At 38.6% G+C, this 23,513-nt stretch overlaps 1 protein-coding gene across 44 annotated transcripts in view; it reads left to right on the top strand.

Annotated features, from left to right (window-relative positions):
- Positions 1 to 23,513, top strand: part of CDKAL1 (CDKAL1 threonylcarbamoyladenosine tRNA methylthiotransferase) — a 918,695-nt gene that overhangs the window by 410,851 nt on the left and 484,331 nt on the right. For all 44 annotated transcript variants that reach the window (XR_014061588.1, XR_014061589.1, XR_014061593.1 and 41 more), the window contains one exon: positions 17,272 to 17,417. Coding sequence is in view for 33 of the 44 variants with exons in the window: in XM_081518030.1 (XP_081374156.1) it covers positions 17,272 to 17,417 (146 nt within the window). In the remaining 11 variants the exon portion in view is untranslated. The remainder of the gene's footprint in view (positions 1 to 17,271; positions 17,418 to 23,513) is intronic.

Raw genomic sequence — 23,513 nt, 5'->3', positions numbered from 1 at the left:
CATCCTTTTTTCCCCTGGATTTAAATCTCCATTTTCTCTACAGAAGCCTAATATAGTGTATTTTTAAGCTTGAAAGTCATCTACTGATCATTCTATCATCCTTCTCTGTATCAAAATATATAAATATGATATTTCACCTTCTCTGAGTTCACTCAGCATGACAATCTCTGGGTCCATCCGTGTCACTACAAATGTCATTGTTTCATTCTTTTTAACAGCTGAGTAATATTCTAGTGTGTATGTGTATACACATATATGGGCTTCCTTGGTAGCTCAGATTGTAAAGAATCTCCATGCAATGCAGGAGACCTGGGTTCAATCCTTGGATTGGGAAGATCTCCTGGAGGAGGGCATGGCAACCCACTCCAGTATTCTTGCCTGGAGAATGCCCAAGGACAGAGGAGCTTGACAGGCTACAGTCCATGGGGTTGCAAAGAGTCAGACACAACCGAGCAACTAAGCCCACATGGGCTTAGCTGCTTAGTGTGTGTATATATATATGTATATACACACATGCACACGCACACACACATACACCACATTTTTATCCATTCCTCTGTCAATGGACATTTAGTTTGCTCCCATGTCTTGGCTATTGTGAACAGTGCTGCAATGAACATTGGGGTGCATATATCGCTTATGGCATCCCTTATATGTGGAATCTAAAAAGAAATGATACAAATGAGCTTAGTTATGAAACATAAACAGACTCACAGATTTAGAGAATGAATTTATGGTTGCCAAGGAAGCGAGGGAGAATGGGGGGAAAGGTAGGGGGTTTGGGATCGACTTGTACACTCTGCTATATTTAAAATAGCTAACCAGTGAGGTCCTCCTGTATAGCACAGGGAACTCTGCTCAATGTTATGTGGCAACCTGGATGGGAAGGGAATTGTGGGGAGAATGGACATATGTATACGGATGGCTGAGTCCCTTTGCTGTCCACCTGAAACTATCATTATTAATCAGCTATGCTCCAATATAAAATAAAAAGATTTTTAAAATGTGTATATAAATTAAAATTTTGTGACCATAAGTATCTAAGTATTTTTTAAAGAACACTATTTTATTAAATTATCATTAGTAGTATACAATTCATCAGAAACTATAAATACTTAATAAGCCTTAATATAGAAATGCATTATAAATTCTGCTTTGAATGAAATGGATGTTGAGGGTGGCAGGCATGGTAACTCTTTATGTTGCTTGGAAAAAGGCAGCTTCATAAGTCCCTGCGTGGTGACCTGAAGGTGTTCAGTAAAAGTGAGCGGGAGATGTGACAGAAGAACTCTGAATGAAGCCTTGACCACAGACAAATGGGTTTTATGAAAATGTACCAATGGCAATTAAAGACCTGGACCTGGATTCATTTTTAAATGACCCTCGCCTGCTGGTTTGTTTTGCTCTAGGAATACTCTGTGCTCATTTGAAGGGCCGCATTCACACTATGCTTTTAAGAAAGAAGTGTGTGACCTGGACAGTGCAAAGTCATGTTTTAGAAGGTGGATTTGGCCAGATATCAGAGATTTCTGAGGGCTGAGTAGTAGAAGAAACACACAGTAGCTAACCGGGCATAATGGATGAAGGTGAGAAACACAGCAATTTTGAAACTGATCAGGAGAAGGTTGTAATTCTTTGGCAAAGATATGCTGAGTTCATTTTTTAAAACTGAGCTATAATTGACATACTACTTACTAGTGTCAGATGTACAACATAAAAATTTGTTATTTGTATGTATTCTGAAATGATCACAGTAGGTGATGAGACTAGGCAGCCAGCAGTCTGCTCTCTGTGTCTTATGAATTCTCTTTCTTTTTTTAAATTTCAAATGTAAGTGAGATCATACAGCATTTGTCTTTTCTGTCTGATTTATTTATTTCATGTAGCCTAACACCCTCAAGGTCCATCCAAATTGTCACAAATGACAGGATTTCCTTCTTTTTTTGGTCTGAATAATACGTATACCGTTGTATACATACACCCCATTTCCTTTATCCATTCATCCACAGTGAGTTCATTTTTAAACGTCATATGTATAATCAGTACTTGGGAAAGTCTTTCAATAGTTTATTAAGGGGAAAATAAACACCCAGATGGGAGTATCCCATTTGTTTTTAATTTTTAATGAGTAGTTTTAATGTCTAATCTTTAAACCTCTAAGGGGTTGGATTTCCTATCTTCATTTCACTCAGCTGAAAACATTTCAGATTGTTGATTATTCTCAGGGCAGCCTCTTCGGAGAAATTTCTTTATCTGGACCTTGTTCTCCTACTTCTTGACACCATTTCTTCAGGGACACTGAGTATTGTTTATTCAGAATAAATTATTATTCTTATTTCAGAATAATCCCAGATCTTTATAGATCGCCTGTATGAACTGTGCCCATTTAGGTAGTTCTGTGGAGAGGTTATTTAGAGTCCTGTGAAAATGGGACAAAGGAGGTGATCTGAACATTCTATGGACAACTGTGGATGGCACCATCACTCTCCATAGGGTTCATTTCAATGTATTGCACATTTTGTTGACCTCTCTTTGACACTCTGTTTTCCTGTCTTCTAGATTATCAATCTCTAGATAATTTTGAAATATTAAAAAAAAATAATTGACTTGGAAATCCTTTTTCTCACCTAAGAAAGAAGGAAATACACAGCATGTAATATGATGTCTTATATCTCCTTAGTGATTGTTAATCCACATTGTAATCCACATTGCAGGTGGATTCTTTACCAGATAAGCCACCAGGGAAGCCCAGGAATGCTGGAGTGGGTAGCCTATCCCTTCTCTAGAGAATCTTCCCAACCCAGGAATCAAACCACAGTATCCTGTGTTGCAGGCAGATTCTTTACCAGCTGAGCTACCAGGGAAACCTTTAATGATTGTTATTTAGACCTATATTTATCCAGTTTTGAAGCCAAGTAAACATAATATGTGAATAATATGTGTTTATAACATTTGATCATTGGGGAGATGAAGTTCAAGTCCTACTCTACTATCTTTATTTTCCCAATAAGTAAATCCTCTAAAAATGGCAACAGGTAATATCTGAAAATACTTTTGCATCAAATGATCACTTCTCTTACTAGGCAATTCCTTTTAAAAAAGGTACATCCATTTTTTATATTTTTAAAGGCCACAGACTTTGACAGAAAGAAAGAAAATAAAAATCTTCATTTTCCCCTCTAATCTGAAGAAATCTGTTGTAATTGCATAGGATTTTAACTTCAATTTGATTTTTAAAACACTTTAAAAAAATATTAGGTTGGTGCAAAATTAATTTCAGTTTGGGACCATGAATTTTTAAGTCATTATAACTAGGCTCAAACATATCTTTTTTAATCAAAATTGGAACTGTTACAGTCAACATATTTTTGCCAACAAGCAATAAGTTTGGTTATTCCTGTAGCATAAAAATCCAAACTTTAGGATTCAGCAAGCTTTTGGAAAGCATTTTCTGCCTGCTGTTGATTGTGGAAGGATTTTCCCTGCAAAAAGTTGTCGAGATGCTTGAAGTGGTAGTCTGTTGTCAAGCAGTCAGGTGAATATGGCAGATGAGGCAAAACTTTGTAGCCCAAGTCGTTCAACTTGTGAAGCATTGGTTGTGTGACATGTGGTTGGGTAGTGTTGTGGCGAATTGGGCCCTTTCTGTTGACCAATGCTGGCTGCAGGTGTTGCAGTTTTCAAAGCATCTCATTGATTTGCTGAGCATATTTCTCAGATAATGATTTTACCAGGATTCAGAAAGCTGTAGTGAATCAGATGGGCATCAGACCACCAAACAGTGACCATGATCTTTTCTGGGGTGCTAGTTTGGCTTTGGGAAGTGCTTTGGAGCTTCTTCTCGGTTCCACCACTGAGATGGTTATCACCAGCTATCATATAAAATCCACTTTTCATCGCACATGACAACCTGATCAAGAAATGATCGTTGTTGCATAGAATAAGAGAAGACAACCCTTCAAAACAATGACTTGTTTTGTTTTTGGTCAGCTCACGAGGCACCCACTTACGAGCTTTTCCACCTTCCCTGCTGCTCCAGGGAAGAATACTGGAGTGGGTTGCCATTTCCTTCTCCAGTGCATGAAAGGGAAAAGTGAAAGTGAAGTCGCTCAGTCGTGTCCGACTCTTAGCGACCCCATGGACTGTAGCCTACCAGGCTCCTCCGTCCATGGGATTTTCCAGGCAAAAGTACTGGAGTAGGGTGCCATTGCCTTCTCCTTCCACCTTCCCAGTTTGCTTCAAATGCTGAACTGCTATAGAATGGTTGATGTTGGGTTCTTCAGCCACTTCTTGTGTAGTTGTAAGAGGATCAGTTTCAGTGATTGCTCTCAATTGGTCGTTGTCAGCTTCCGATGTCCAGCCACTGCCCTCTTCATCTTTAAGGCTCTTGTCTTCTTTGCAAAACTTCTTGAACCACCGCTGTGCTGCACGTTCATTAGCAGTTCCTGGGCCAAATGCATTGTTGATGTTGTGAATTGTTTCTGCTGCTTCATGAACCATTTTGAACTCAAATAAGAAAATTGCTCAAATTTGCTTTTTGTCTAACATCATTTCCCTAGTCTAAAATAAATATAAAAGAAGCAGTAAGTAATAAATCTTTAGCAGAAAAAACATAAAGGAGAAGTGCCCATTCAAATGATGTTTGATCATCTGACCCATAACCACATTTGTTTATTCCAATATCAAAGAGAAGATTTCAACAATGCAAAAACCGCAATTATGTTTGCACCAACCTAGTAGCTCAAGTCTTAACAGGTAAATTTGGCTCATCAAATGAAATTTTTTCCTGATATTTCTTTACATTCTAGACAAGCTATCTGATCCTATAACTTTGGAACCACAGTGCTTAAAAAAGCAGCAGATTCAAATCTCAGAAAATAACTCTGTTAAGGTGTTCTTAGACAAGCTAGCCTACCATACAGTAACTGGAAATGCTTTCATTTCAGGTCCAATTAAGGAACTGACATGTGAAGCCAGTTTTACCAAGTGAGAACAATTAAAGTAGAACAAAAAAGAAATAGGCTCCTCTTTGTTCCTTTATAAAAATCATATACCCATTTTTCAGTTTGAACTCAAATTCTATATTATTAAATAGCAAAAGAGTAAAAAGAGTCTATTAATCTGTTACCTTTTAATTTCAAGTACTGTAGTAAGAGCCATTTAATTCATGCATTTTGAGACATTTGGGAAAAATTCACATTTTAATCAAACATAAGGAGAATTTTGCAAACTGAAAATTTTTAATCGTCTTTGTGTTTTTGTTGTTTTGGAGCGAAAACTCTTCACTGTTTATTGGCAGCCCTGCTTCTAGAAATGATTTACTGTTTACATTGTCAAGTGAATTAATTAATGCTGTTCCTCAAAAATTATTTTAAATTTAGTGAGGACACATTTGTGAGACACATTTTGGTGGAGCAGGATGTAGGAGAGTAAAAAATCTTTCCCTCTACCTATCTAAGGTTCTCCAGGTGGTTTCTCTAAGTTAGACTAGCCAAAGATAGATTAGTAAGAGAAAAAAGATTCTTAATATGTGCTTCCCACCTACATGCATGGAAGCACCCAGTAGTCAGTAACCCTAAAGGGTGTTTAGAACTTGGGTTTGCTTACCATCTTATGCTAAAACTAAAGAAGATGTATTTGTAGCTTCTGGGGATAGAAAACTAGTTATGAGAAAGTGACAAGAAATGTATAGTGAACAGGAATTGTTTAGAAAGGTTTCTTATGCATATTTAAGTCTTGTCTTCACCATTGATTTGTTGTTGTTTTTCATTCACTCAACCATGTCCGACTCTTTGTGACCCCATGGACTGCAGCACACCAGGCTTCCCTGTCCTTCACTGTCTCCTGGAATTTGCTCAGATTCACATCTGTTAAGTCAGTGATACTATCTAACCATTTCATCCTCTGCCAACCCCTTCTCCTTTTGCCTTCCATCTTTTCCAGCATCAGAGTCTTTTCCAACGGATTGGCTGTTTGCATCAGGTGGCCAGAGTATTAGAGCTTCAGCCTCAGCATCAGTCCTTCCAGTGAATATTCCGGACTGATTTCCTTTAGGGTTGACTGGTTTGATCTCCTTGCTGTCAAGGGACTCTCAAGAGTCTTCTGTCACCACTGTTGATAGGAATTGTTAAAATTTTGTTCTCAGTGTGGAATTTCCATGTTTACATCTTTTTTTGCCCAACATTTCTACCTTTAAAAATGGAAACTTTATATGTAGAAATTCTTTTTACCAAAGGAAAACGAAGGCGCCGTTTTTTGAGCTTTTCCTGGGTCTGCTGGTTCTCAATCGCCTTTAGCTCAAAATAACGTATATGCAAAAGAGGCATATTTGAGAGTTGGTCTATTGTAACTTTAGTCAGGGTGAGTGTGTTTACACTACAGCTGTACCATTGACCTTGAACAAGGTTTTAACTTCCCTGTGTCTTTGATTCAATAAAACTACTTTCTAGGTTTGTGCATAAATTTAAATGAGATAATGAGTATTGTTATCAAAGTGAATTTGGGTCTGCTTTCCTGACTCACCAAAGCCAGTCTGCTGGCACTAAGTTGTGTGAAGGAAAGTATAGCATTCATTGCAGGGTGCCTTGCAAGGAGAATGGGCTCCTCCCACTCCAAAGACCTGAGCTCCCCGATTACTTTCAGGGAAGGATTTTTAAAGACAGAATTTTGGGTGAGGGTTGCAGCTCATGGACTTCCCTGTGATCCATTGGTGGTAAGGTAACAGGGTGATGTTCTGGAAATCTTAATCATCCACCTTATGGTTCACAGACCTGTGACTGTACTACAGTCAGAAGTCTAGAGCTTGTGGTCAGTATGTAATTGCCATCGTCTTAGTTTCTGTAGAACATCTTAAAGATGTGTGTCAGATTGTTATGTATATCCCTTGAGGGGGAATTTGGACTCTATTTTATCCCCAAACTATTGTTTAAGCTATTAGTACTTTTCTTGCTTCACTACTTTTCCTTTGTAGATATCTGTGTTCTCTAACTTGGATAATTAGACTCGAGTCTGCTCTTTGGAACCTGGGGGAGGCCTAAGGGACTAAAACTCCCCTTAAAGGTTCCCCCACCCCCAGCTCTGCAGGTTTCAGTGTGAATCAGCAAATGGTACCCCTTGGCACCTAAGGAGGCTATCTACCATCATTGTTGTTATTACTATGACTGCTACTACTGTTGGGCTTCCCTGGTGGCTCAAATGGTAAAGGATCCGCCTGCAGTGCAGGAGACTTGGGTTCGATCTCTGGGTTGGGAAGATTCCTTGGAGAAGGGAAAGGCTACCTGCTCCAGAATTCTGGCCTGGAGAATTCCATGAACAGAGGAGCCTGGCATTCCATGGACAGAGCAGCCTCTTTCCACGGGGTCACAAAGAGTCGGACACTACTGAACAACTTTCACTTCTACTGCTACTGTACCACTTCATAGTATGTGATTCAGAGACTGCTGAGATCTTTCTCCTCTCCTCTAATAATCATTCCAATTAAATGACTGCTTATGGTCCTTTTTTTTTTTTTTTTTTAATTCCCTTGTGCTAACCGGCTTCAGTCTTATCCAACTCTTCGGGACCCCATGGACTGTAGCCTGCCAGGCTCCTCTGTCAGTGGGATTCTCCAGGCAAGAGTTCCCTTACAATAAATTTGAGAGTGGGAAAGGAATTGCCCATCCCTCTTCTCCTTTTACTTTCATTCTCATTTTTGTGTTCTTTTTGAACAAAGAAATTTCTTCCATGTCTGTTTTTTTCTACTCTCTCATCATAGCACCAGGGACAACACTGCTCTAATGGTAATAACTTCTTCAGGAATGATTCGGAGCTATTTTGCTGATTCTTATCTCTGATTCTCCGATGTTTGTTGTTTTCATATTCCAGTTTCTCTCTCCTGTTATGCTAATGTGGGAGCATTAGGAGTCCCTTGAGTATAAGAGCCTAGGTGATTTGGACCCTGCTTAGAAGAAAGTTTTGCTTCTTTCATTTTTGAAGAAGTAGAGCTTTCACAGAATGATATATTGTCAAGAAATATTATTAACTCAGTATTTGGTCTTTGAAAATCATTTTAGTTTTTCTAAGCCCACTAGATCATATCAAGTATAATTTTAAAATTGTTTCATGATGATAGTAACAACATTGCTTTAACTGTGATTTGTTTTTCTCTATTTTTTTCTGTTTTTCCAAAACCTTAAAAATGAATATCTATTACCTTTGTATAAAATACAGAAAGACATTCATTTTTTAAAACAGAATAGTGTGATTTTTTTATTTTATCTTCACTAATTACCATGTACATCTTTATTTTTGAAATGGGTAACAGGTTTAGCCTGTAAAATCTATGAGTCCAACCCTCAAACAATTCTTTCTTTGAAGTAATTTCAACAAATAATTTTACAGTCGGTGTATTTGATAAAAGAGTAAATAGGTAGAGAATCATTAAGTGGTCTCTAACCATACTTATTACTTTTCCCAAATGTACTTTTAAAGATAGAATTGATATTATTAGATTAAAAAAAGCAGAACTGATATGACAGGTCACTGGATCACTTTATAAGATATACCACCTTACACCTTATGTGTTGTTATACCTGTTGACCATTTTTGAGCGTACAGTTCACTGACATTAAGTACATTCACAGTATTATGCACCCATAACCACTGTCCATCTCTGGGACTTTTTCATTTTCCTGAGCTGAAATTCTGTGCCCACTAACAATACATTCCCTGTGCCCCTCTGCCCCCTGTCTCTCTTGAGTGTGCCTGTTGTAGGTACCTCACGTAAGTGAGCTCATGCAATATTTTTCCTTTTGGTCTGGCTGATTTCATCTAGCATAATGTTTTCAAAGTTCTTCCCTGTTGTACCAATATTAGGTTATTTTAAATATCCCTTTTTTGGGTAGTTTTATTCTTACCGCCAGAGCACTCTGTACAGACTTCATTTAGCTCTTCTGTCCTACAATTTTACCATCCATGCTCATACCCCAAGAGCATACTGTGTTTTTCTGTATCTCCTCATTTCCTTGCTTAATGCCTGGCACTTAAACAATTAATTTGTAGCTGAATGAATGGATGATGGAATGATTGAATTGAATAATCAACATGGCTGTTTTGGAGTAAGTCCTACAAAGGTTTCTAGGTAAAGGTAAAATATCTGATTAGGACAGACATTTGTCTTCACTTATTTTAATGCAAACACTGAAAATGTTAACTCTTTGCAGTTTTGCCTTAAGGACAAAATCAGTGCCTATGTTCTAGGAGATCCTATTTCCGGAACCACCTTCAATACTCTTAAAGTCATATAAGTCAAGGTAAATTAAGACCAGAGTTATATTTCACCCATTACTTCGTTAATGATGCTGTATCAGCCACTAAGTCAGTTCTCAGCATTTAAAATTATTCTTGGGGCTTCCCTGGTGGCTCAGTGGTAAAGAATCTATCTACAGTGCAGGAGCTTTAGGAGACTTGGGTTCCATCCCTGGGTCGGGAGGATCCCCTGGAGGAGGGCATGGCAACTGACTCCAGTATTCTTACCTGGAGAATCCCGTGGACAGAGGGGCCTGGCGAGCTACAATCCATGGAGTCACAGAGATTCGGACACGACTGAAACAACTTAGCACACCTGCATGCAAACTCTTCTCAGCCATCTAAAGATAAATGATCATTAATAGCGTTAGAAAGTGAACTAGGAGCATAAAAAGAGAACATTTCCCATCCTTATATCCCAAATGAAAAGGCGTCGATATTGTGAACAGATTCTAATTTACACTTGATCTATAACTTAATTATAATAGGAAATTCACTTCTAAACTGCAGAGAGTTAACATTTTCAGTATTTGCATTAAAATAAATGAAGACAAAATGTCTGTCCTAATTAGCTTTCATAGAAATGTTAAAAGGACTTTCGTGCCCCTTCACCATTACCACTTCACCTCAGTGTCACAGTCAGCTCAGTGTCAGAGTCAATAATCAGACTTTACATTATGAAGGTATGAATATATGTTAATACTAAATGTCAAAACGCTAAGAGTTGTAATTATACACACATTTATTTTCAACTGATATTATCAGTGGTTTGTTTTATTTTTAAATTATTATTCTACTCTGCTAAGGCCAAGAAATCAAAAGAGAGCTCTTATATATGGATTGTGGTGATGGTTACATAAACCTACACATATATTAAAATTCATGAAACTGAACACATAGAAAAAAAGTCAGGTTTACTGTACTAATTTTAAAATAAGATAAAACAAGAAAACTAACAAAATCTGTTGTGATTCAAACACTATATAACATGAACAAGTATATGGTAAAAAAATGATATATGGTAAAAAACAAGTATATATGTGTGTGTGTGTGTGCGTGTGTATGTATATATATATATATATATATACACACACTTAAAATATAGTTGCCCTTTTTTCCCTTAAAAAAAGACCATGTCTACCAAACACTAAAAGAACAAATCAATACCTGATCAATTTAATAGGGGTAGTATTGATACATTCAACCTAGTTAGACTGAGCATTCAACTCAGGCAATTCAGTTGGCTTCTCTTTAATATGAAGTAAAAAAATAATTAGCATTGACAGTTGGGTTCTTTACCACTAGCACCACCCAGGAAGCCCCAATTAAAGAATCCAGTCAGAAGGCAGATGTTAAAGATCTATCTAGAAATATTCAACTCTCCTTGATTTATGATCTGATTATCCCAAATGATGCTAATTTCAGATAACTTTTGTTTCGTGTGTTGCATGAAACAGAGTGGAAAGTATGTTCTAGTGATTTCTCTGCTCTAGTTACGGATGCTTGGTATGTAAAATGATGCAGCAAAACAAGTGTTTATTAAACAGTAAACTGTGTCTCTGGGATGGGGATGCAAAGAAGGCAGTAACCTCCTTTGTGTTTTCCAAACAGGTGAACACGTAAGAGCCTCCTTTAATGAAGGAGTGCTCACTTGTGTCAGAAACTCCACCAAGTACTTTATGTATATCTCATCTGACCCCTCCCTCTTCAGTGTAGGTATTTTTTATTATTTCTCTGGCAGATTGTATCACTGCTTACCAGACATTCTGGTTTCCCTCTCCATGATGGGAATCTCTGCCTCTCCCTCCTCTGTGTTAGAATATCTGCCTATTAAACCTGCGAGTAGCTGTGAGACCTGCAGTGGCCAGTGAAATGCATGCAGAAGTGACAGGGATGATTTCTGGGCATATGGTTCAATTTGATGATTCTCTGTGTCTCTCTTTGCTTCCCCCTCTTCCACATTGTAAGTTTGGAAGTGAAAGTGACTTAAGCAAAACTTGAACCAATCCATGACATTCCTGGAATATGAGGAAGAGTTACATTTTTGTTGTTACAAGCCACCAAGAGTTTTGAGATCATATACAGCATCACCTGATGAATCCTGCTGATACACTGTCATTTTATGAATGAAGAAGCCAAACATTCAGAGACATTTAAATGTGTCCACAGTGAAGAACAGTAAATGGAATAACTAGATTTAGAGCCTAAGCCTGATCAGACTGCTGCGTCCTTTCTCTTAACCACTTTTCAATACATATTGGAATGGAAATGTGTATCAATTATAAAACTAGAACACGGGAGAAAGAAATGTAGTTTTATGGGCCACAGAAATTTCCATCCCAAATGGAGTTTACTTATTTTTTAAATTTACTTATGTTTTAATTGAAGGATAATTGCTTTACAGAATTTTGTTGTTTTCTGTCAAACCTCAACATGAATCAGCCGCAGGTATACATCTGTTCCCTCCCTCTTGAACCTTCTTCCCTTCTCCATCCCTGTCCCACCCCTCTAGGTTGATGCAAAGCCCCTGTTTGAGTTTCTTGAGACATACAGCAAATTCCTGTTGGCTATCTATTTTACATATGGTAATATAAGTTTCCATGTTACTCTCTCCATACATCTCACCCTGTCCTCCCCTCTGCCCATGTCTATAAGTCTATTCTCTATGTCTGTTTCTCCATTGCTGCCCTGCAAATAAATTCTTCAGTACCATTTTTCTGGATTCCGTATATATGTGTTAGTATATAATACCCTGCTTATTTAACTTATATGCAGAGTATATCATGAGAAACGCTGGGCTGGAAGAAGCACAAGCTGGAATCAAGATTGCCGGGAGAAATATCAATAACCTCAGATATGCAGATGTCACCACCCTTATGGCAGAAAGTGAAGAGGAACTAAAAAGCCTCTTGATGAAAGTGAAGAGGAGAGTGAAAAAGTTGGCTTAAAGCTCAACATTCAGAAAACTAAGATCATGGCATCTGGTCCCATCCCTTCATGGCAAATAGATGGGGAAACAGTGGCTTACTTTATTTTTTGGAGCTCCAAAATCACTGCAGATGGTGATTGCAGCCATGAAATTAAAAGACTCTTACTCTTTAGAAGGAAAGTTATGACCAACCTAGATAGCATATTAAAAAGCAGAGACATTACTTTGCCAACAAAGGTCTGTCTAGTCAAGGCTGTGGTTTTTCCAGTAGTCGTGTATGGATGTGAGAGTTGGACTGTGAAGAAAGCTGAGCGCCGAAGAATTGATGTTTTTGAACTGTGGTGTTGGAGAAGACTCTTGAGAGTCCCTTGGACTGCAAGGAGATCCAACCAGTCCATCCTAAAGGAGATCAGTCCTAGGTGTTCATTTGAAGGACTGATGTTGAAGCTGAAACTCCAATACTTTGGCCACCTCATGCGAAGAGTTGACTCATTGGAAAAGACCCTAATGCTGGGAAGGATTGGTGGCAGGAGGAGAAGGGGACGACAGAGGATCAGATAGCTGGATGGCATCACCGACTCGATGGACATGAGTTTGGGTAAACTCCGGAAGTTGGTGATGGACAGGAAGGCCTGGCGTGCTGCAGTTCATTGGGTCACAAAGAGTTGGACATGACTGAGCGACTGAACTGAATAGGAAAAGTTCATATGAAAACACCAGATAGAAATACTGTTTTCTTGATCTATTAAGGCATTCTGTGTTCCTTACCTACAAAGTAGTCAGCATTTGTATTTTAAGCAGCCTTGATACTTCAACCCTTAACATTAAAAATGAACTTGTATTAAAATATTAATAGATACTGTTTCTATGCTAGTTACTACAAGGGCTCCTCAAAACACACGGAGGCATGTGCACATACACATAGACCCACACATACCTGTATGTACACATGCCTGCTCACGTACTTGCCTGTTTTGTTGTTGTTGTTCAGTCACTCAGTCGTGTCCCACTCTTTGTGATCCCATGGACTGCAGCACACCAGGCCTCACTGTCCTTCACCATCTCCAGAGTTTGCCCAAATTCATGTCCATTGATTTGGTGATGCCATTTAACCATCTCATCCTCTGATGCCCTCCTCTTCTTCTGCCCTCAATCTTTCCCAGATCAGGGGCTTTTCCAATGAGTCATCTGTTTTCATCAGATGACCAAAATGCTGGAGCTTCAGCTTCAGCATCAGTCCTTCCATTGAATATTCAGGGTAGATCTCCCTTAAGATTGACTGGTTTGATCTTGCTGTCCAAGGGACTTTCAGAAATCTTCTCCAGTGACACAGTTTGAAGGCATCAGTTCTTTGGTGTTCTGCCTTTGCCTTTACAGTCCAGCTCTCAACTACATGTGACCACTGGGATGACCTTAGCCTTGAATGTACAGACCTTTTGTTGGCAGAGTGATGTCTCTGTTTTCAGTCTCTATTACCCACCTCAGAGATTAGGGTTGCTCTTGACTGCTGTTCTTGAGCACACCATTTGTAAATTACTTCCATAAGAATATACGTTGTGATTTTAATCCAAAGCTCCAGCAGATTTTTAGAGCTATAACCCATGGTGGGGCTACCTAGAAAGTTTCTGATGTTGGCTTCTAGAATTGTTTGTTGCTGTTGCTAAGTTGTGTCTGACTCGTTGCAACCCTATGGACTGTAGCACGCCAGGACTCCCTGTCCCTCACACTCTCCTCTCATCCTCTGCCGCCCTTTTCTCCTTTTGCCTTCAATCTTTCCCAGCTTCAGGGTCTTTTCCAGTGACTCAACTGTTGTATCAGGTGGCCAACGTTCTACAGTTAAAGCAGGCCAAGTATCTGCTTGTATACCTGCCTGAATATGTACTTATATACCTGCTTTAGCTAATGAAACTAGTGGAAAGTTTGTTTTACTGTCAAATAGCAATTATACTTTAAATCTTTCTCTTTGTATGTGGATGTAGTTTTGACTTGAATCTCCGTTTGTATGTTTGGTGGTATATACTTGGCATAGTCCTAGCCATTGTAGAATCCAGAGAGTGAAGTAAAACATGATTGCTGCCCTTGTAGACCTTCTGTTTGATGCATGGCCATGTTACATGGTAGATTTAAGGAAATATGTTGGTGATAGCTGGAACAGGTTGCTGAGGCATCACGGAATAAGAGGTCATCCCTTATGCCAGAGAATCTGGAACTCCAAACTGAACCTTAAAAATAGAGAAGAATTTTGAAAGGGGAACTAGCCCAAAGGTTATTCATTTGTTGTTCAGTCACTCAGTTGTGTCCAATTCTTTGCGACCCCATGAAGTGCAGCACACCAGGCTTCTGTGTCCTTCACTATCTCCTGGAGTTTGCTCAGACTCATGTCCATTGAGTTGATGATGCTATCCAACCATCTCATCCACTGTCGATCCTTTTCCTGCCCTCAATCTCTCCCAGCATCAGGGTGTTTTCCAATGAGTCAGCTCTTCACGTCAGGTGGCCAAAGTATTAGAGGTTATATGTAACCAACAGTATTAAATGAGAAGAGGGATAAAAGGAAAAATAATACAAAAAATATCTACTTTGTATCTTTGCATTATGTTAATCTACGTTAAGTTGTGGTTCTTCTATTGGAACAAGTACAGACTTTATGCAAGGGGCGAGCTTATTTTTATTTTGTGTTTTGGTACCTACCTTTATGAAGTTGCAAAGTCTGTAGTATGAAGCTGAGGATAATTTACTGTTGGGAAATCTTATTTTGAGAGCCAAAGGGGGAAGAAACCCACCAAATTTATCCTGCTTGTTTTCTATTAACGTTTTAATTTGAAAATTGTCATAAATAGGGCAAGGCTTCATCTAGTGAATTATCCTGTTTATAGTAGAAGGGCCACCCTGAATGTTTCCAACAGAAACTGCACCCCTTCTGGCCCCAGGTCATGTTCACTGGGAACCCCTTCCAAATTTATTTTTTGCAAATCAGTACAAGTTATCGCTCCTTCACTTACTGGTTAAGGAAGCTACCTTGTTGAAAAGCTGTTGTTTATTGATGTTTCCATTAATGTGTATGAAAATGTGTTACTATGAATTTTAAACACTCTCCAAAGAAGAAGAATGTTAGATAATTTATGTATCAAATGCTAACACATAAGCACTTTACTGGATTGTCTTATTCTTACCATAGCCCAGTAACCCCATGAGGTGGTTATTACCACTGTCTTCATTCTTCAGATAAGAAAACCAATGCACAAAGACTGAGAGTAGAACTTCAATTCACAAATTGTGTTACCTGTAAAGGTGTCATTTTTTTTTTTTACCACACCATGTACATTACAAGTTAGCTAAAGCTGAGTCCTGTCCCTTTAGAAAACAGAGATTTTTGTATAATTGTTTTTTTTCACACTGTTCAAGAATGCTGATACTCAGATGTAAAAAACCTGAAAGAGGAAGAGTCACAGTAGGAGGCCAGTGTATTTACTCAGTGTCCGTAGTGATGATAAATGTTCAGCCCTGCCTCCCACAGCCTTGTACATAGTAGTCTTGAATAAGGAGGTGAAGAGCCTTCTGACTGAATTCCCAGCCAAGAAATGTAAGTTTTGTGAAGGAGAACTTCAGGTAATGTGTTAGCCAGTTATTTTGCTGCCAAACAAATTCTTGAACTTCGGTTCCAATTCAGTAATCTATGTTTAACACAGTGTGTTCGTGTGTGTTAGTCACTCAGTCGTATATCCCAATTAATTCCTGAAAGAGAAGGTCAATAAAGGATATCCATGAGTAATACCATTCGGTTATTTTAATTCCTTAATCAGAAAGATTTTTTTAAACCAACTAAGCTGCTCCTAAGAAAATAAGTAGCTTGAGTCTGTCATTCGTTTCTTCCACTTTGGTCAAAATACTAGTATTCATAGTCAGTGGAAAGAAAGTGAAGGGACGAAGGGCGTGGGTGATACATTTACATGACTGACCCCTGAATAGCAAAGAGGTAGTCACCTCTATGGAATTAGGTGGCTCTTTGACTCCACAGGTCCCTCAAAATGCTTTTCTAGTGATGAAATTAGATAGCAGATGTTAGAGTGCAGTATAGTACTTTGAAAACTAAAATCACTGGACACATGCAAGTTATTAAAGAGCAGTCCCTTTCTTGACGTTTTTATCTCTTTCGGACCCTTAGTGCCCACTCAGTCTCTCTCTCATCTCCCTCTTTCCCCCCTTCCTCTTCTCCCCTCCCCCACCATTGATGGGCCATAAGTTCGTCACGTTTTCCTTATTGCTCACATAAATGGTTTCCTTACCTTAGTTTTCCTTTTACCATTCTTTTTCCTGCCCACTTCATATCCTTGGAGGAATTTAGAACAAGCTGTGTATTTCCTAATTATTTCACTCAAACTTGCTCTCTTTAACTTCACCAGACAGATTCTTCTTCCTGCTCTTCCCTTCTTTCTCCTCTTTTAAACTGCAGCTTATAGGTAGATACCCGTAGGCGACCAGAGGTGAACTGATTGGCTTCATTGTCTGATACTATGCCTTTTGCATGCTCAAAAATAAGTGTTTGCTAACTAGCTAAAAAAAGAAACAGGTGAGTCACAGATTTCTTTTTCTCCCTTAGTATTAAAAAAAAAGTGTTGACTTGCTGTAAATTTGGGAACTTTATTCAAGTACACAGGATTGTACAGCTTCAACTGTTTGCCTTAAATATTGCTGTTTCTGCTACTAATGAAACAGGCCAGAATATAACACTGCTTTGAGGCAAGGGAGGAGTGGTGCTTATTTTGAAGCACTCAAAAATCTTTTTAGTCTCTAGGATTTACATGAATTTGTCTCTGTTTCGTCACCTAAGAGAGGCAGTGACCATGAGGAAATAGCTCTTCTGTTCAATCCTCGGGAAGTCGTGTTAAACTCCCAGCCGTCATCCTAGAGTGCAGCCAGTGGACTTCACCTGAGGAGCCTGGAGGGTTGGTTTGTTTTTAGCTGTGTTCATTCACTTGTACTTGTGAGAGTTGATCTGAGGGAAACCCTTCTCTGATTTGTTAAAATGATTAATGTTTTCTCCTTCCATCTTTCTCAAGGAAATGGCAAAAATCCTTCATCACCCCCGAGTCTATGCTTTTCTGCACATACCAGTCCAGTCTGCCTCTGACACTGTGCTCATGGAAATGAAAAGAGAATACTGCGTGGCTGACTTCAAAAGAGTGGTGGATTTTCTGAAAGACAAGTAAGTCTGTTAGCACTTAAGAAAATCACCGTTTCTTTTTTCTTTTAAAAGCATGTGGCAAAAATGCACTTATGGTAGCCACAATTAAAGGCACCAGAGAGAGGTGAGACTTTTGAAGCTTTCAAAGCCTTTAAGTTTTCCTTAGACACCCTTGATGTGGTTTCTTCTTTCCTCTCAGTTTTATCCACCTTCCATCTGTGCATCACACACTATTAATTTGTGTAAGGTTGCCAGTCTTCCTAAAGTAATGTGTATTGTGATCATTTCTGTACCTGACCTAGTAGATGAAAACTGCTTTAGCTTTGCTCTGCTTACATCTCCTTTCATGTGGCTTTTTGAAGTTGTCAACTGTTTCTGACATGGAGATAGGTCAAATTGTGTCACTACAAAAGAGATAATTTTCTACGAAATAGCATTTTTGGAAGAGTATCTGGGAACGCCTTTGCTTTTACACACTTATCCCTGTAGTTTTCTTGAAGAATGAAGCTTTATAAGGAGGTTTTGAGATTCTGTTTTTTTAAAGTTCAAATTGCCATTGACCAAAATTAAGGCATATTTACACAATCTCAGACATGAATGATAATTTTGCTTCCACAGAAAACACTTGCAGCCTATAATTATATTCTTAAAAATCCTACTTCTCATCATCACCAAGGGTTGAATGCCTTCTATGATTATACAAGGCAGGAAATAGTGCCGGCCAAGGTCATTCGGAACGTTCTCAAGTCCGGGGCACTATTCTCCCCTTGGGGAATATGTCATTTATCTTGGCATATTTGTGGCATGGGTCTTTCTACTTTCCATAATTTTTTCCCATAATTTTTTCCTCTGTTGTTTTTCTTAATTAAAATACAACTCTTTATTTCCATCTTGTTTATAATTATGTACCTTTGTACCAAGTACTACGTGGATATGATTGCTTTATACAAATTGTAAGCAATTATTTTTTCCACCTTCAATTAGTCACTTATCCTGACTACATACGAATCTTTTTCTACTGTTTACTTTCTCCTTCCTTCCTCATCTTCCCTTTATGTGTCTAATTTTTTTTTTTCACCTCTAGGCGTTTCTTGATTATCCTAACCACCAGAAATAAAGACACTTGGTTTGCATTCAAGCAAATCCAGCTAATTGTTCAAATATTCGAATCAGTGAATGGAAAGTATATTTATTCTAGGATTTCATAATTATAATCATTAAGTATATACAACTTTCAAAGTAGAAAACAGAATAATGATGGATCTCTAATACTTCCTGATCTTGAGAACAGAGGACAAGGCTAAAGAATAAGGATTTTTATGTTAGATGTCTGTTGTTGGCCTGTGTGCCTCCTTTGCATCTCTTCTACCTCATTCTAGGTAAAGTCTTGTGTACAGATAAGTTTGGGCACACCAGTACTGGTGAATGTCTTGTTTTCAGAATTACAAATAAATTGTTGTGATATGTGCTGTGCTCAGTTGCTCGGTCGTGTCTGACTCTTTTGAGACCCCAAGGACTGTAGCTCGTTAGGCTCCTCTGTCCATGGAATTCTCCAGGCAAGAACACTGAAGTGGGTTGCCATTTCCTCTTTGAAGGTATCTTCTTGACCTAGGGATTGAACCAGAGTCTGCTGCTTTGGCAGGAGGATTCTTTACCACTGATCCACCTAGGAAGCCTCAAATAAATTGTTACACCTGTTAAGTTTCTTGCCTCTTGGTTACTAGAGCAGTATCAGGTAATGCAGTAGCAACAGCAGATTAGCACACGGTTCATACGTTTGCACAAGATTTTGCCGAGAGCAGACATGTAGCCTGTTGTGCAAAATAGACAAGAGCACTTTCCAAATAGTTTTATTACTGTGATTCAGTGAGGTAAAGGAATCAACAGCTCCCTTTGCCTCCATTTGGGTGAGTGCTAACTCAGTTGTTTGGGAAATTACTGTGGCTGCTTAACTGGGCAACAATCTCCTGATGTGTTCTAGCCTTTTATGCTACTCCAAGGGTGGACCTTTTAAGTCTGTTGCCTCTTGAACACTTTCAGCAGCATCCATGAGCTAAATAGGGGTCAAAAGATGGATCACATCAAGGTATTAAAAAATAGTGCTAAGCTCATTTTTCTTTGTTTGGATTCTCAATTACTCTGAGGCATCCACAGAGCTTTTCTAGAATTACCCAAACTGTCTGGAAGACTCCAGAACCTACCCAGGGATCTCCAGGATTTCCAGCACTAGAAATATCAGAGGTCCCTGCACGAGGGAATTAGAGATTCCTGGAGAAGATAGCCCATCCCACCCAGACATCCACAGTTTCAGTTTCAGGTGCTGTGAATCACTGCAATTGGAAAATACAAGTCTAGCCAGTTAGCATCTAAACTTTTTTTTTTTAATTAACTCTTGTTCTATTTATAGTTTTAGACAGTTCCTCAGAACCAAAAAATTGTATGTTTTGTCCAGTCTGTCTTCTTGCTTGGGAGGACTAGTATAGGCTTACTCTTGTGCAGAATCTAATGTAACTCTACTGTTTAGTAGGAAACTTTTCCTGTCCTCTCGGGGAAGTCCATCTATCCAGTGAATCATTTCCAGTAATGATGGACATATAGGAATAAATGAAATATTTTAAGCTCTGACATTTGCTTACTTTTCCCTATAAAAATCTAGCATAACTTCAAGCCAAATAGCTTCCTGCTTCCTGGAAACACCAAAGTTTCATGGATTTCTGTAGGACACTAGTCTGGGTAACTGATCCAGCACATAGTTGTTTCATCCAGTGTTTGCTGAAATTTAATACAGTATTGTCATTCTTAGAAAGCAGGTCTGATATTACCATGGTGCTCCTGTGTTGTTGTTCAGTCATTAAGTCGTATCTGACTCTTTGCGATCCCATGGACTGCAGCGCACTGGGTTCCTCTGTCCTCCACTCTCTCCCGGAGCTTGCTCACACTCTTGTCCATCAGGTCAGTGATGCCATCCCACCATCTCATCCTCCGTCATCCCCTTCTCCTCCTGCCTTCAATCTTTCCCAGCATCAGGGTCTTTTCCAATGAATAAGCTCTTCGCATCCAGTGGCCAAAGTATTGGAGCTTCAGCTTCAGTCCTTCCAATGAATTTTCAGGGTTGATTTCCTTTAGGATGGACTGGTTAGATCTCCTTGCAGTCCAAGAGACTCTCAAGAGTCTTCTCCAGCACCACAGTTCTAAAGCATCAATTCTTCAGCCATCAGCCTTCTTTATGATCCAACTCTCATATCTGTACGTGACTACTGGAAGAACCATAGCTTTCACTATATGGCCTTTTGTCAGCAAAGTGATGTCTCTGCTTTTTAATATGCTGTCCCAATTTGTCATAGCTTTCCTTCCAAGAAGGAAGCATCTTTTAATTTCATGGCTGAAGCCACTGTTTGCAGTGATTTTGGAACCCAAGAAAATACTTCGCTTCTGTTTGCCATGAAGTTATGGGACCGGATGCCATGTGCCTATTTTGTGCCTCATACAAAATACTTGACAGTGGTGCTCACTTAAAATGGTAGGTCTGGTGCTTGCTCCTTTTGCTTTTTAGCTTCTATATAAATGTGGCCCTTTTTATTTGCATCTTGTTTCCTCTGAAGCCTTTTCTGTAAGGAACCTTTAACAAATAGTCACATTAATTCATTTTTTCTCCAGCAGTGTGAGGCTTCTCAAATAATTCATGTTATGAATTAGGGACGAGGCATTTCCTAATCTGTTTCTTCACAAAATCCAATCTTTAAAACAACCTACTGCATTTAAGGGTGAAATCCACACTATGGGATTTTACCTGAAGCTGCATGCTTTTAAACTCCTCATTCAGCAGTATTTGTGGTGCCGTTTCTCAAACAGCAGAGGTGAATCTTTTTAATTAATTTTCTTTACAGTTGAAATTGGCCCATGTTTTAGCTAGGAGCAGTAGAAGTTTACATATGAGCCAACTTGAAGCTGATTCATTATTCTCTTCAGTTGGTTGAAAGTTGGCAGCTACTATCATAACAGCAGCTGGATTGAAGATAACCTAGTAGTGTTGGCATGTGTGGAGGCATATGGGACTTTATTAAATCATGCAGCCTTTGCAAAGAAAAGTGTCTGAATTACTTAATGTACTAATTTAAAACAGCTGGTCATGAGCAGACACTCATATGACTAAAATTATTCTATTCAAATTTATTAATCTAGTTGGAAAATTAACTATAGTCCTTTGATGCTTTTATTTAAATGAATAAGATGATTTCTTGAAAGATGTAATGGGATTTATAGGGATATGGAAGTAAACTATATAGAACAAAGCATGAGATGCAATTCGGGTTTTTTAGAGATTTGTGTTTTTATAATTTTTAGTAAATACCTCATAAATTTACTTTCATTCCCTGTCATTTTACTAGTTTCTCTATTGTCCTTTTAACATAATACTGGGATTTAAGAAAGTAGAAAATTTGAATCATTTACTTTTATTTCCTCGTGTAATTTTAAAGAGTTACCTCCCAATGAGAGAATTTTTCACCATGATATATGAGGAGATTGTAATTAAGGTTCCCAGGACCTTGGGGCCTTAGATATAAACTTTAATTGAGTCCTTCCCCATTTGAGCTGTGTTGAATTTACACAGTCACTCCCCAACGAAAACTATATATTGTCATACATGTTTAAAAAATGGTAACATGCAGAGTTCTCCTCTCAATCATGTGTTCTAATGCTAAGTAAAAGAACTACTTAGTCTTCAGATTCACACATGAATGTGTGAATGGAACAAGCAAGAATGTCCTATTGATAGATGCATCTTAAGAAATGAAATAGTTTATGAATTAAAAGACCTAACTGTTTACACAAATTATTTTATTAAAAGTCCAGTGGCCTTGCAGTTTATGTTAAGTAGACCTTAAACTTGGGAGACAAGATTCATCTCCTAGGCAATGGTGGGATGATTTGAGAGAATAGCATTGAAATGTGTATTACCATATGTAAAATAGATGACCAGTGCAAGTTCCATGCGTGAAGCAGGGCACCCAAAGTCAGTACTCTGGGACAACCCAAAGGGCTGGGGTAGGGAGGAAGGTGGGAAGGGAATTCAGGATGGGGGAACACATGTGTACCTATGGCTGATTCATGTCAATGTATGGCAGAAACTATCACAATATTGTAAAGTAATTATCCTCCAATTAAAATAAATAAATTAAAAAAAAAAAAGATGTGATATGATACCCTCCCTGAGAGGATCTTCCCAACTCAGGGATCAAACCCAGCTCTCCCCCCATTGCAGGCGGATTCTTCTACCATCTGAGCCACCAGCGAAGTCCTATAGATACACAGTGGACTTAAAAAAAAAAAAAAAAAAGATTCATCTCCCTTACTCAGTAAATAAGATTTGAGTGAATTAATGACCAGTGTATTTTTACTTGCAAGTTGCATTGGTCTAAAGTAAGTCACACCATATGATAGCATCTTTGCGTTGCCTTGTAATTTTATGATATTTGCTGTCTCAAAATTTACCTTTATCATTTGTCCCTTTCGTCCTGTGATAGCCATTCACACACCCCTAAGTTTACTCTACTCAGATTTCCCAGTGAAATGCCAACAACCAATAACTAGTGAGCACTCAGGGGTAAAGAGGTATCTTCTAGTGGTGAAAACAAAGTAGAGGTGAAGTGGCAGCCTTGCAGAGAAAGTTCTGACCGCTGATCTCTCCACTCTACACTCGGACAGCGAAGGGTCACAAGGGCACGAAGCCAGGGTCACCCGGGCAGGCTGGTTTCTCTAAGTAAGTCGTGGAGTTACCATGTCCAGTCTGTCCTATGCCCCACTTTAACCATCTATCTGCAAAAAAGTAATGCACTCTTTTTAGCATGCCGAGTTCTTTTTCTTCCTTTCATGTGTCCATACTGGAGCATAATCTGATAAAAGGCAAATTATATTAAACTTGTATTTTATTCCATCCCCTCCCACCTCCATCTAGCTTTATTCCTAGTGGTTTGGCAACTAGCAATATTTGTTAGAATAGAAGAAAAGAAGATTGCCAAAAAAAAAAAAAAAGAAGAGTGATTCAAGAAGGATTTGGTAATTAAGTTTTCTTACAGATGCGTTCCCAGATGTGTTTCTGTTCACTGAATACCCACC

Source organism: Giraffa tippelskirchi, chromosome 8 (assembly GCF_054371585.1).
Source record: "Giraffa tippelskirchi isolate mGirTip1 chromosome 8, T2T-mGirTip1v1.2.pri, whole genome shotgun sequence".
Classification (NCBI taxonomy): Eukaryota; Metazoa; Chordata; class Mammalia; order Artiodactyla; family Giraffidae; genus Giraffa; species Giraffa tippelskirchi.
Note: the sequence above shows the minus strand (reverse complement) of the source record. Positions and strands in the feature narration are given on the sequence as shown.